Source organism: Harpegnathos saltator, unplaced genomic scaffold (assembly GCF_003227715.2).
Source record: "Harpegnathos saltator strain DR-91 unplaced genomic scaffold, Hsal_v8.6 scaffold390, whole genome shotgun sequence".
NCBI lineage: Eukaryota > Metazoa > Arthropoda > Insecta > Hymenoptera > Formicidae > Harpegnathos > Harpegnathos saltator.
This window is the reverse complement of record NW_020230195.1, coordinates 226,544-241,503: the sequence shown is the minus strand read 5'-3', so window position 1 is coordinate 241,503 and position 14,960 is coordinate 226,544. Positions and strand designations below refer to the sequence as shown.

The following is a 14,960-nucleotide window of genomic DNA, read 5'->3' as shown; positions in this document are numbered from 1 at the left end:
TCAATACCCAGTAAACATATATGTCTAAAAAGACGTCTAAAAGATTTCTTTTTAAGACATTTTTTACACATACAAGTCTAAAAATTGTCTTAAAGAAAGATTTTAGACGTCTTTTTGACATGTATGCTTATGATACATATATATATAAATGGTACTTCTTATTGTAAACTCTATTACTTCATATTTTTAGTTATCTTATTCGTTACAGGCTGAAGCGTTACAAAATAGTATACAAACAGACACAATACTGTTTAGGAAGAGCAAGAGGAAGTAGGAAGAGAAGCTGAGGACAGGAGAGGAAGAGGAGGATGGAACGAAGATGCGGAGAGAGAAGAGGAGAATGAGAGAAGAGAAAGAGGACAAGAGAAGCAATAGAAGAAAGAGGCGGAAGGGAATGCCCAATATATATATATGACACAGTAAACAAACAACACACACACACGACACACAAACAGCAAATAAAAAATTAAAAATATAAAAATAAAAGGAAATCCATTTCATATTCATTTCTTATATCCAAAGTTCCCAAATTAATTTTCCTTTCCTAATGACGTGAAACGCAGTGCCAGTGTGAAATATTGCAAACAAACCAACAATATTACATTATAACGTGCATTAATTTTTTATATTATTTTTCTTATATATTGTTTATCATTTATATATTTCCTAAAAGTACTTATTCATGATGTAAAATGGCTTTTTGTTAATACCGGTACTTCAAAAATTCCATAATCTTATTTACAAAATTCTATCGAATAATTTAATTTTGCATCATATCATTGACTGTATGACATACTGGAAAGAAAAACTGATAAAGATCTTAATTCATTAACTATTATATAACATTTGTGTATATAATGTTATAGTTAATAGGAAATTGACACCTAACATGCACATTACAGGGTTGAAGAAAAAACCCGAGGAGCCTGAGGAATTTCAAAAATATACACTTTATAAAAAAATGTTTCAGGACAAAATTGTTAGCGTTGAAAGAGATCTATTTATCGATCTTAATAATTTGACCTTTGGGCGTCATTCAAGGCAGGGGAAAAAAAAAAACCAAGGGGGGTTTTTCACCCTCGCGATTTTTTAATGGGAACCCGCATTGTTTATTTACATATTCTTATAGCCCTTCTTCTAAGACCTTTTCAAAGCATTATGGTTTTATCCATTGAATAGCTGTTCCGAAGTTATCGAGTTTTTTAAGTAAGATAAATACTAGCCAAACTTAAGCAAGATGGAGGATTGATCCAGCCAAACCTAAGGCAAGATCGGAGGATGACCAGCCAAACTAAGGCCAAGATCGTAGGATGATCAAAAACATATAACAATACAAAAGGAGGATGATCGGCCAAACTAAGGCAAGATCGGAAGGATGATCCAGCCAAACTAAGCAAGATCTAGAAGAATCGGCCAACTTAAGGTTAAAGGTCGGGGAAGTTGTCCGGCCAACTAATGCAAAAAGCAATTTACTAAGTAAATGGAAGAAATAAATATCGAACAGCAGAATAGTTTCAAAGTAAATAATATAACTGGAAAATTAATCAATCAACGAAATTAAGACAAGCCAATTAAGGAGTCAACGCCTTGGAAGTTAGCCGACGAATTATTTTTACGAGTTGCTGGGATCATCCTCCGATCTTGTCTTAGTTGAACTCGATCCACTTCGACCTTTGCCTTGAGTTGGCCGGATCATTCCTCTGATCTTGGCCTTAGTTGGGCCGGGATCATCCTACGACCCTTGCCTTAGTTGGGCCCGGGATCATCCTTCCCGGATTCTTGCCTTAGTTTGGCTTAAGATATTCTTAACTTTAAAAAAAACTCGATAAACCTTTCGGAAAAAAAAACAGCTTAATTTTTTCATATTTTGGATAAAAAAAAAAAACCACAGTTTGGCTTTTGAAAAAAGGGTCTTGAAGGGAAGGGCTATTAAGAATATGTAATAAAAAAAAAAATTTTAGGGGCTTCCCATTTTGAAAAAAGTGCCGAGGTGGACCTTTGTTCCTGAACCTTGATGGACGCCAATCCAAAGGAATCCTCTCTATTAGCGTCTAGGCCCAGTTTCACAACTTCTAGTTAACTTAACCAGCTGGTTATTTCACTAGACTTGACCAACTGCATTTGAATTAATGCGTTAAGAATTAATCAGAATTAAACGATCACTATTGGCATTTAATCAGTAGTTAAAGTTATACAGAGGTTGTGGAACTGGGCTTTAGACATATATACATAGGCAGTCTGAAAAGTTCTCGACCTGACATATATAGCATTAGAAACTGTCAAACTATAATTGTATTGGAAAGTGGCATCCCTGATATAAACCCATGTAAAATTTTATTCGATCTGTCAAGTCATTCGAGTAGTAGCACCAGTTGAAAAAGCTTGTGCAAGATGGGTGCCGCATTTGCTAACAATTGACCAAAAATGCATTCGAATGCGTATTTCTCAAGCGTGTTTGGCACGTTTAAGCAAAATAAAATAGATTTCAAGCGTCGTTTCATAACTGTTGATGAAACTTGAATCCATCACTATACACAAGAGCGAAAAGAATTCCTTCCGGAATCACACTTTAATGATGGTATTGAATTATTGGAAAAACGTTGGAATAAATGTATTGAAGTTTTAGGAGATTATATTGAAAAATAAAACATATTTCACGGCAAAAAAAATTTTCTTTCATTGTTACGCCGAGAACTTCTCAGACTGCCCTCGTAGATTTTTATACTTACTGTTAACGTTATTGGTTCGGTCGCCGTCGTGGCCATCGCTGCCGTCGTCGATGTCGCCCCAGTAATTTTTTCAGACACCGCTATCGTGGCCGTCGTGGCTGTCGCGGGCGTCGTGGTGGTTGTGGCGGGCATCGTGACCGTTGTGGCGGTCGTCGTCGTCATCGTATTAAGCTCGTTCTGAAATAATTCATGAAACATATTTGTTATAAAAAGCATTTATAATATATATATATATATAATTAATATTTAACGGTTAAATATATATTACCTCATTCGCCGACATCCTCGCATATGCACTGTCTAACACCTACTAAGCAACTGACATCTACTGACACCAACTAACTGGAAAATATGTGCAGCACGCTAGGCACATAGTTGCGGATTGTTTATGATTGCGCGTACGTGCGCGCGTTTTCTGAAACAAATAAATCGTACAGGAGCACGGTATAAACAACGACAAAAAGATATACGTTGTATCCATGTCGAATCCACATAATTTATGTCATGTGGATTCATGCACGAGTTATTTACGTTAACACAACTTTTTTCACCACAGTTAACTTGTATAAAAGTTGTCAATAAACTTTACAAGCGTTGTTTTTATCATTCGTTTGACGATTTGAAACAAAAGAAGCGCTATAGCACTGCGCTATAGCGACTCTGTCACCGAGAATAGTCAATCTGCGTCGCGAAGTTCATAATAACGTTTGTTATAGCGGTGTTTCGCTACTCGTGCTTTGTGATAAGTATTTTGACCTGAGCTGCAATCTTTTTTTCATTCGTGAGATTAGTGTTTTACAACATTTGTTTCTAAACGATCTCTCAGATCTACGTCATCTGTCTCTTTTGCAACACGTATTACGGTTTTTTGCCCAATACCATTATTAGTAAATATATTTGTATGCGCCTGTATTGGTATGTATACTTCATTGTATTGGTTCATTTATTCATTCTTTTTTTTTCCTTTTACGTGTTGCTTTTTTTTCCTTTTTCCATTTTTCTCTTTATTCTGTCATTTTTAGTTTCTTACTTTTTATATATTTTTTCTCGCATATCTAAAATTATTTTTGCACTGCATTGCAAATAAAAATATAAAGACTATGTTGACTATGTTGAGAAGATAGCTTTTATAACAGGTGCATGTATAAAGATTGTCAGAATGGAAAATCGACTGGAAAACGATTATTCAAATTACCAATGCAGAAGGATGCAAGATATAATACATGGATACTTAATACAGGTAGATCTTTCTGCAATAATTATTTTCTATATAGAGGAAATGCGGATAATAGTACGCATTTTTTACATTTTAATTAATTGTACACTGTACAATTTGTAACGATACGACATACTTACTTCAAACTAACACTGAATATGAAGTGAATATGAAGTGTTATCTGCTGTGTACTGACACTACTAAAAATTGAAATTGATATAATAGTGAATTAATAGATTGAATTAATAGTGCTTCAAATAATTAACAATGTGAAATGCTGCAAATGCGTACTCTTGGACAACCTATGAGATAAGAGTACGCACATGAAGTACAAAGATACGCATTTTTTATTCTATTAATTAAATTAATGAAATTGATTAACCCTTTGCGGTCGGCAGATTTCGAAGAGATCGATAAACATTGATATCTATAAGTTGATCTAAACATTTGAATCTAGCATCGGGAGGATAGTTTTCTTTCATTATCGCTAGCCTCGTTCGCCGTGCCGCGCGCCAGGCAATCATAAATGCCAGCCCGGTGGCACCGACTTCTATGACGACTTGCGAATGCCGCCACTGTGGCGGCATCGACCACAAAGGGTTAAATGTCATCCTGACTTACTACGGTTACAAATCCTCGCCATTCTATATTGTTGCGCTTGTATTTTGATGATCTAAAACTAAAAGGAGCCGCCGAACTTTTTAGACCTAACGACGATATCGATATCGCATGACGCGTAAGCGGTACGCGAGGATGACCGGCCGGTCAATGACATATATACTGCGGCGGCTACACAGACAGACCAAAAATGCTCGCGACAACTATTGTCGGGAAATCATTAAAATTTTTTCCTCATTTAATAATTACTTTAAAATATATATGTTTATGTGTGTTTAATGATAATATGACACAAAGATGCGCTCCAGCTGATTTCTTATATAGCGACGGACCTCAGCGGCCCGTGATTGTCGCCTCGGCCGCTAAGCGCGGAACGGCGCACAGTGGGAAAAAACTAATTTTTTTGATAAAAATCTACGGATAGTGCAATTTTGATTGCTTCTTGTACGTTAGAGAAAGAAGCGACGTGGTAACTGTGCGAACATAGCACGTTGTACTTTTATTTTTTATTTTTTGGGTGTATTGTTGCAGAACCATATTTTTCGTTATAGAGGAACTGTAGAACTATCAAAAGCGCTATTAGAACTCTACTTGTTTTTTTTCATATTGATAGTTTGACATGTTAACTTCACAGACATGCCTTCCCGCTCCGCCACGCACTCCTTGAACGCTTTATTTAAATTGGTTATAAGGCCTTCTGAATTTTTATTTTTCATTTTCTTGCGAATAAAATTTTCTTACTCATTATACTTTTACCTAATACTAATGTGCATGAATACTTATCGCTACGAGATGCAGCTAAAAATTATATTTACACGTCAGACCCTTCTTTTGTAAGATGCTACGTTCAAGTTGAATATAAGTTTTTTCATAATTAGTTCCGCAGCCGTATAATGCTATATGCAAGATTTACAGTCCTGCAAAAGTTCGGAAGAGTTTTCTTGTATAAAAGCACAAAAACTGAATGACACAACAAAATTAAGGGCAATGATTAAATGAGTATACGAATTTAGGCGCTGGCCGAAATATCGAAGTTGTAGGCATGGATGGATGTAGGATCAAAACAGATTTTGTATATTTGTAAGCATACTGAAGCATTTTGTACAGGGTTGTAGGCACGTTGTTAGCACTATACAGGGTGTTAAATTTTAAACGTAACAGGTAAAAAATCTCGAAAACTATGAAAGATATAAAAATAAGCTAAAACATGTGTTCCATGATTTCGAAGGGGAAAGAGACTGGCATTATCAGTTTTTTATTTGGAGGGCATTTTCAAGGTCAGTTGAAGGTCAACTTAATTTTTTTTAATAGAAAGCTCAGTTTTTCATTATATCTTCTTTTTCTATCAATTAATTTTAACAACTTTTGTCTGAATTATTTTTTATTTCTTTAATATTTTTTGAAATATTTAAGGAAAACTTGGTAACTTTCAACATTTAATTTACAATATCTCGGTAACAATTCGTCGAAAGAAGAAATAGTATTAGACTTTTTTACTTTATTTACTATCAAGAATATATTACTATAATAGTGCCCTAACTGTTGTTAACTTACCGACCTTTAGAAATTTCAAAATTATTAAATTAACAAAAGTTAGGGCACTATTATAGTAATATATTCTTGAGACTAAATAAAGCAAGAAAGTCTAGTACCACTTTTTCTTCCCATAAGTCAGCGAGATATCGTAAGTTAAATATTAAAAAAGTTATCAAGTTTTCCTCAAATATCTCAAAAAATATTAGGCAAATAAAAAAATGTCTTAGATAACAGTTGTTCAAATTAATTAGTAGAAAAAAAATAATGTAATAAAAAATAGGGGTTCCCATTTCAATTTTTCAAGTTAACCTTCAAATGACCTTGAAGGTGATGGTCAAGGTTAAATTTAAGGTCACCATCAAGTTCGTTACTTGATTTTCTACAACTTTTGTATTTAAAGTTTTTCATGAAAACTTGATCCTGCAAAATTATCCGGAGGTTCCGGTATTTTTAAGACATCCTGTATATAGGCACATTGTGCGATTTTTTAATAATTTAATACTATTCCACCGTTGCACAGTTAAAATATTGTGAGATGCTGAAGCACTTGTGCAGTATGAAATTATTAAAAAATCGCGCAGCATCAATTGTACGCACAACTTTCTCAAAAATTTAAATGTGTTTACAAGTATACAAGATCTTTTTTAGAATAGTCAGATATCCGATATTTTGAGAAACGTCTTAATCCGTTAAATGCTCATAAAATCATTGTTTTGCTAATTTTATTTAACTAGCTAGATAATTTTTAAATGTATATAGCAGATTTCTTTATTGAACTCTTGCATGAAACTATAAATCTTAAAAAATATTGCACATATCAACGGAATGTTCGAAGCAAACAGAGAAACAATATGAACTTGTACGTTTACGCAATAATACGTCTTGGTTTATCCGAATCCATTTTCTTTATTTTAGTGAGTAAAAATATTTAACTTATGAAAAACTCAATGAAACTATAAAAAGAAAGCCAGAGCTCTAAGTAATTTGTGAATTCCCAACAAGTGAAATGCCAACTTTCCGTACACGAGAAGCAATTTCAGGCCGCAATTATCCCGCGATTTTTAGTCACACAACCCATTTTTGTAATAAGTTATTAATACATTATAAACGCGAAATACCGAGTATTTGAAATTTCATTGCATTATATTGTAAACTGTAATGACATGTAATCGTTATTTGTATGTAGTTGGGCATATTTATTTTTTCAGGAAATACAACATTGGATAAAATGTCTACTAACACATTAAGAAAATTGGGATTATGTGAAGATCATTTCCCTAATGATTCATTTACAAACGCAAGTAAAGAACGATTAACGAAATGCTGTTCCACTGCGACATGAAAATGCTAACTCATCCGCAAACGAAAAAAATATAGAAGTGGAACAAATACTAGAACAAAATGTACAACAAAATGAAAATTTGATATTAGAAGATAATTTAACATTACCATCTTTTTTACTGGGAGTATTTGAGAACAAAGGTCTATGAGACCAGGTCCGAAAATTTAGAAGAGCTGCGGGAAAAAATAATGAACCTTTCAAATTCAATCACACCCGATTTTTTAACTAACGTAATTGAAACGTTTTACGTTCGTTTAAGACACTGCCAAGTTGTCGAAGGATATCAATTTGAACATTTGATTAAATAATTAGTGTTTTTATTCCTTCACATACGCCAGTGTTCTTATCTCGGTCTTGCCTTAGTTGGCCGGACACGCTAGCGGTCTTGCCTTAGTGGCCGACACGCACGCACGCACGCACGCACGCACGCACGCACGCACGCACGCACGCACGCACGCACGCACGCACGCACGCACGCACGCACGCACGCACCACGCCACCACGCACACGCACACGCACACGCACACGCACACGCACACGCACACGCACACGCACACGCACACGCACACGCACACGCACACGCACACCACACGCACACGCACACGCACACGCACACGCCACGCTCACGCTCACGCACACATACACGTACGCACGCACGCACGCACGCACGCACGCACGCACACACGCACGCACGCACGCACGCACGCACGCACGCATGCACGCACGCACGCACGCACACATAGGAACGTGCGTGCCCGCGTGAAGCCTGACCTTTCTTCTGTTGTCGCTGTAGGCCCTCGCAAAATCTCAATGTTCAAATGATCATAACTCTGCGAAAAAAAATCGTAGAGACCTCGGCGACCTCGCGTTGTTTTCGTTTCGGAAAGCCCTTTCGAACGAGCCCTCACTCAACCCAACATACCATTTGAGATTTTTTGGCTCCCCCCTCCCCCTGGCCCCCGGGGTGTGTGGAGGCGGGTGTTTTTGTGGTTAAATAATAGACTTTGTGATCCCATTGAATCCTTATAAATTTCAATCCTATATTTCAAATCGTTCAAAAATTATTTAGGTGGCCCCGAACTTTTGGTAGGTACTGTATATATTGCAAAGGAGAAGTACAGTCTGTAAAGTAAGAGCGTGTACGGGTTAATGTGTAGAAAAATTTATTTTTAATGATTTTTAAGTACATGGATTTGTTGTACTCCATGAGAAGAAAAATGCTATACCATTAATAATGAGTCCAGTCACCATCAGCATTGATAATTGCCTGGCATCTCCGAGGCATACTTTCCTTACTAAGTTGACTGCGTATTCGTTCGGTAAAGACCTCCAAATGAGACGAATTTGTCGTGTCAGCTGCTTCAAAATGCACACTCTTTTTCCTCGAAGCTTGTGCTTGAGATATGCCCACACATTTCCAATGGGATTTGCATCTGGCGACTGCGATGGCCAATCAAGTGTGACGATTCCAGACTGCTCTTTTCACTCGGTGCAAAGCTTGCTCCGGTGTTTTGGGTCGTTGTCTTCCTGTAAGATCTAGTCCTAGTTTTTTTATGAAGCATCGTTCAGCAGTCGGCAACAAACACTTCTCATAAATTTTAAGCATTAAGATCGGGTTCCGCTTAAACAAATTCACAATTTTTTTTTCCATATTTGGCGTCACTTTGCCTATCGAGCCACGTTCTGGCAAGTCATCGACATTTTTTATCTTCTTATATTGCTGAACCTACTTAGCGACGAACGATTTTGACTTTCCCATGTATTTAGTAGCCACTGCATATGACATTTTTGGTCCTTTGGGATGGGAGCAAAGGAACACAGCCTCGTAGCGCGATGCGTATGTGGCACTCATGGTGATTAACGTGTTTCTCAGGTTAGAGTTCGATGCCAACTGAATCTTTTGTGACAAAGCATTCACGACAAAGATTTCATCTATCGGCTCACAAAAAAACTAGGACGATATTTGAAGCCAACTGCCATTTATGCCGTACATGCTCTTACTTTACAGACTGTAATTGCATCATACTCCGATTTTGTAAGAACCTGGAGCATCGATAATGCCACAAAAGGCGGCTCCAATTTATTATCTCACATTACACCGGCACACATTCGTCCGAATTGTTTTGAAGCGATGAATGTGAAAAGGGTATTTCAATTATTTAGCTATAGATTCGCAGCCGCAATTAAATTAGCCGGTGAGGAGAAAGAATTATGTTCGGATACTTGGAAAGCAACAGCTGATTTTGCTGAGTATATGAACAGCATAATTGATGCAACTCATACAGCCTTAATGTAACATTTGGTGGAAAACGCCCGTTATCTAAAAAAAATCCTGACATTGAAAATTTATTGTCGAACTTTATACAGTGGCCCATAGAATGGTCAAAATTTCCGGACAAAATAAATCAAGTTCCTTGCTTTAAAGGTTTCTCTATTACGATACAAGCAATTCTTTCTGTGTATAAAGAACTTGTTAATAACAATGAAAAATTCGAACTTGCAACAGGTTTATGCAATCAAGATTCTGTGGAACATTTATTTTCAAAACTTCGCCAACGCGGAGGATTTACGCCAATGCGGAGGATTGTAATCCTAATCCAACTGCAAAAATGGTTCGACTGTCAATCAGACATACGAGTATAATTTCCACTGGTTACATCCAGACAAGCGAGAAAGGTAATGTACAATGTCCTGAAAGTGAGGCCCTCATTAATAAACCGAATCAACTTATTAAAGTAGTTGAAAATTATATGAGTGAGAACAACATAACTGCTACCGATGAAGAGGATCTTAATTATGTCGATTCAGTAGCAAAATTATTTGACAAGAATGCGGACATTGTCAAAGAGTGTGACGAAATGGATTTGGACATGGTAAATGAACTTAGTAATTATGATGTTAATGCAATAACATATTTTGCAGGATATATAGGACGATGATGTTATGAAAGAAATAATTGTAAAAGTTGCCATGAAATGATGTTAAAAACGCCAATGGAAGATGCAACGCCAAATGAAAAATATATCGAATATCGTGAATATCCCAATGCAGATGAAGAAGCTCCTACAGTTATCAAATTACTTCGATCAACAAGCAGTTTTACAGATGTCATCAAAACGCAGTTGATGAGCTTCAATCGCATATGGGAACGTTATTGGACATCGACACAAGTTTTAGAGAAAATAATGAATGAAGGTATGAATGCAACAAATAAAATACATGTTGGATGGTTTGATAGTTATAACCACCGCATACAAGCATTGAAATTTCTATTGACTGTTAAAATATATTCCCGTACACGATACAACAATCGTATTTGAAAAGCAGTCAGTACATTTAATAGAAAAGTGAAAAATTTGTCAAATAAATAAAGTTCTCAAAAGAAATAAATAAATAAAGTACGGGAAAATATTAAAGTACAGTAACGGGGGAAAAATAAGTAACATAGAATGTATTTACAGTGCAATTTGTAATTTGCACAAAACAAAAGTATTTCTTTAATTTCTTTTCTGTATTATTTGTATCTTAAAAATTGATTATTGTGCTAATAAATATAGAAATGAATTTTATTTAGCTGCAAATATTTTTCAGTAATAAGAAAAGAAAATATGCATTTCCCAATGTCATGAAAGATTGCAATCATAGTTGAAATAATTGCATAAATGTTATAGACTAGCAAATCTATCACGGTAATAGTTGTAATAAATAAAAGTTGTAGTACGAGCATGCCATGAAATTGGGAAATCATTAAATATCTTACTATCAATGATATTTTAAGATACAAATAATATTATCATTTTTTGAAAATATATTCATGGTTATCATGTATGTTGATACATTGTATTCAACAGCGAAAGGAAAATATTTAAAGAAATACCGTGCAATACAATATGTAACATATCATACAGTGAAATATAAAGTAAGTTTTATTTAATGACAACTAGAAAAGACGTCCATAAAAAGTAAAACACAGAGAAAAGACGTCAACATAACATTAATATAAGTAAACTTTCAATAATCACAAGTAGAAAAGATATCAAAAACAAATAAAATAAAACAAAAGCAATGCAAAATAAAACAAAAACAAATAAAAGTTATAGAGAAAAAAGACGTCAATAGAATATAAATATATGATCAGTACAACATGAACACATTTAAAAGAAATCTACATGTAGATTCGCCGTGATGAGATTTGCTAGTCTTCCATTTATGCAATTTTTTCATCTGTGATTGCAATCTTTATGTTATGCTTAATAATGTGCACAGCAAAGAAATTATTCTTTTTAACGTTTTTGTTTTAATATACATTCTATTTTACTATTTGACCTACTGTAAATGATTAATTTTACGTTTAATATTCACAGAAGAAAGACGCACTATGCTATGAAATTAAAAACTGAAATTTAAAGTGACATTGCACAAAAAAATATAGAATGTTACTTCTATTACATGAGTATTGTATAACATATTATGTTACAAATAAAAATTAATATTTTATTAGATAGAATATTTTTTTAAATAAAGCAGCTTAAAATGTTATTTGAAATGAAGCTATTGCTTGGTTTCACTAATAAAATAAATATATACTTCTTCAATTAATTTTTTTTTATTTTTCTTTAATATACATAAATGTATAACAGTATATATTTTTTTCGTGAAGCTGGGTATTAGTGTTATTCATTTACAACCTAGTCTGCCCACACCTACCTCTTTCCCATAATATATCATATTTATTATTATTATTATTGTTGCTGTTGTTAAATTTATTTTGTATTCATACATGAAATACAATTTTATTTCGCTATTTTTTTTGGTTTTTTTGCTTTTCTTTTATAAAGCTTTCGAAAACAACGCGTCATTCTTTTCGAAAGGAACAAAAACTCGCGCAATATCTTTGTGCTCTATTGTTTTGAATCTTAAGACATCGCGCGTAAAAAAATATTTTGTAACGATGCAATCGAGTTAGATCGTTACAGGTATTGCGTCGAGAAGAACCGCGAGTGATCTCTCGGAGCCGCCCATCTCACTGAAGCGACCTAAGAAAAAATTTCCCGACAAATTTTTTGCATGGTATACAGGGTGTTTGATAGTTGATCATGCAGACGAAAGTTGGAGATAGATTGGGTGTAGCCGAGAAGAAAAGTCATGTTCGGCATGTAGCCGAAAAGTCGCGCGCGATCGCCTCTTGTCGCTTACGTTGCCCCTCGCCGCGCGCGCTTGTCTACCGCCACTCACTGACTCCGCCTGTATCAAATGTTTACGTGCTTACTGCGGCCGCCCTCTGCTCTCTACGCGCTCGTTGGTTCACATGTTTTAATTAATAACTCGGTAACTATTGCTAATTTAACATTATGGTACATGACTTTTCTTCTCGGCTACACCCAATCTATCTCCAACTTTCGTCTGCATGATCAGCTATCAAACACCCTATATATTGCAGTAAATTTTTTATTAGAAAAACTGATCGTAAAGTTAATGCGTAATAAAGCATTACGCTCTAGCGTGATGCTTCTCTTATTGATGAAATACCACTCGTGTTTATTTACATAGCGAACTCTAATAAAAATCTTTATTAACATAGCAATAAAAACGTATATTTAATAGTTGTTTAGTAATAGAGTACATAAAATAAACATTACATATGTAAGAATAAGGTACAGGATGTATAAACAACATGGGAGCGAGTCCCTACAGATATGACTTTTCTTCTTTTGTTTATTTACTTTATGCATGGAGCCGAATGAATAGAGAAGCAGCTCGAGGTAGTAAGCACAAAAAAAACAATAGATATCGTAACGATAATATAATTCAGACGCCTGTCGGCGGAAATCGGGCGAGATATGGAGACGCACCGAGTGCTAGAACACTTTCGAGTCAGGCTTTCGCGCAATTACCTCATGCGATAATTGATAAAAAACGACGGTTCGAATAGGTATGCGCACACTCGAACCGCTGGCGGGTAGATGTGTGTGAAGTTAGCCCCGCACTTTTCGAAATATATATTTTTCTTAGTTGTGCTGTATTGTGCTACGTTTGTGCTGATTTGTGTCGCAAACCGCACCTCGATAACTCGAACCGTTTTCAAAAAAATAAAAAAAAAAACAAAAAATCCGCCAGCCCCGCACTTTTAGAATTTTGAGTTTTTCTTTATTGTGCTGTATTGTGCTATGTTTGTGCCGCAAACCACAAATCGATAATTCAAATAGTTTTCATGAAAATAAATAAAAACAAAAATTTACCAGCCCCGCACTTTTGCCGAAATGAACCCAATTTTTTTTGGTAGATTGGAGTTAATTTGTGCCGCGTTGTGCCGTTAATAAAAACAAGATATTTCTTTCCGTTTAGCAGAAAAAAAATGATGAAGCTTAAATCTAAAGCAATAAATTATTCAGAAATTATTCAGAAAATAATTTTTTATTAATTTACGTAATCAGCATAGAAGCGTACCAGTACTTGATGTATTGATGTATTTAATTATGAATAATTTGATGTATTTATGTATTAGATTTATTTCATGTATTTGATGTATTTAATTATGAATGATTTTTTCATGGATATTTATTAGACATAGGTATTATGAATGTAGTTTTCGTAAAAATAAAGTGCAATATAAAGCAAAATTGAAAATTGTAAGTGGCAATTATATTGTTAGTGGAAAACATGAGCATAAAAAACCAATATTTCAATTATGTGAGATTAATATCGAAGCATCATATGCATTCGAATTACCCAGATTAATAAAGAAAAGAATTATTTTGAAAGTATGAGTATAAAACAATAAAATAAAAAACAATAAATAAATGTTATTAATGAAGATGAGTACCTACTATTTATCATTTTTATATTTGTAATATAATATTGTAATTTTTATATTTGTAATTTGTTTATTTATATTTAGATATGACCATTTATTAGATTTGATAAAAATTGATTTGACAAAAATTGGTAATATAGAAAAATCAAATGAAAGACATAAAAAAAATGTATTCGAAATATTCCAAAAAATTTATATGATTTAACATATGGTTTAAATAAAGAAAGTTGGAAAGAATTATTAAAAATAGAAACAACTGATTCTTTTATTGTTGATTTTGTAATGAAAGGAAAAGATACCAAAGTGATTATTTTCATTGATAAGATTTTAATGCAGTCAGTTATGTCAATAATTAATGACAAATTAACCATTTTTGTGGATGGAACATTTACAACAGTTCCAATTCAAGAAAATAATTGTCAATTGTGGACAATTATAATTAGATATGATAATAAGGTAAGCAAACAATTAATTAGTTTCTTCATTTAATAATTAGTTGATTTACCTGCAAAATCATTCTATGTAAATAAATGAGTAAATTAAATTGTTCTTAAATTTCAGACATTTCCAATTGTTTATACTATAATAGAAGGACGCACTTTTGATGATTATTTAAATGTTTTACAAAAAGTCATTCACGTAATTAAATTAGCCAGAAATTATAATATCAGATTTTGAAAAAGCCGAGCGAAAGGCATTACAAAC

At 34.2% G+C, this 14,960-nt stretch overlaps 1 protein-coding gene across 1 annotated transcript; it reads right to left on the bottom strand.

Moving 5' to 3' along the window:
* Positions 1-2,686: 2,686 nt before the first annotated feature.
* On the bottom strand, positions 2,687-3,111 carry LOC112589064 (probable transcription-associated protein 1; the record flags this gene model as incomplete). The annotated part of the gene is made up of 2 exons (XM_025300927.1): positions 2,998-3,111; positions 2,687-2,906 (listed from the first exon to the last, which is right to left on the bottom strand). Coding segments are annotated over exons 1-2 (235 nt in total), but the record flags the coding sequence as incomplete, so codon positions are not given.
* Positions 3,112-14,960: the final 11,849 nt, after the last annotated feature.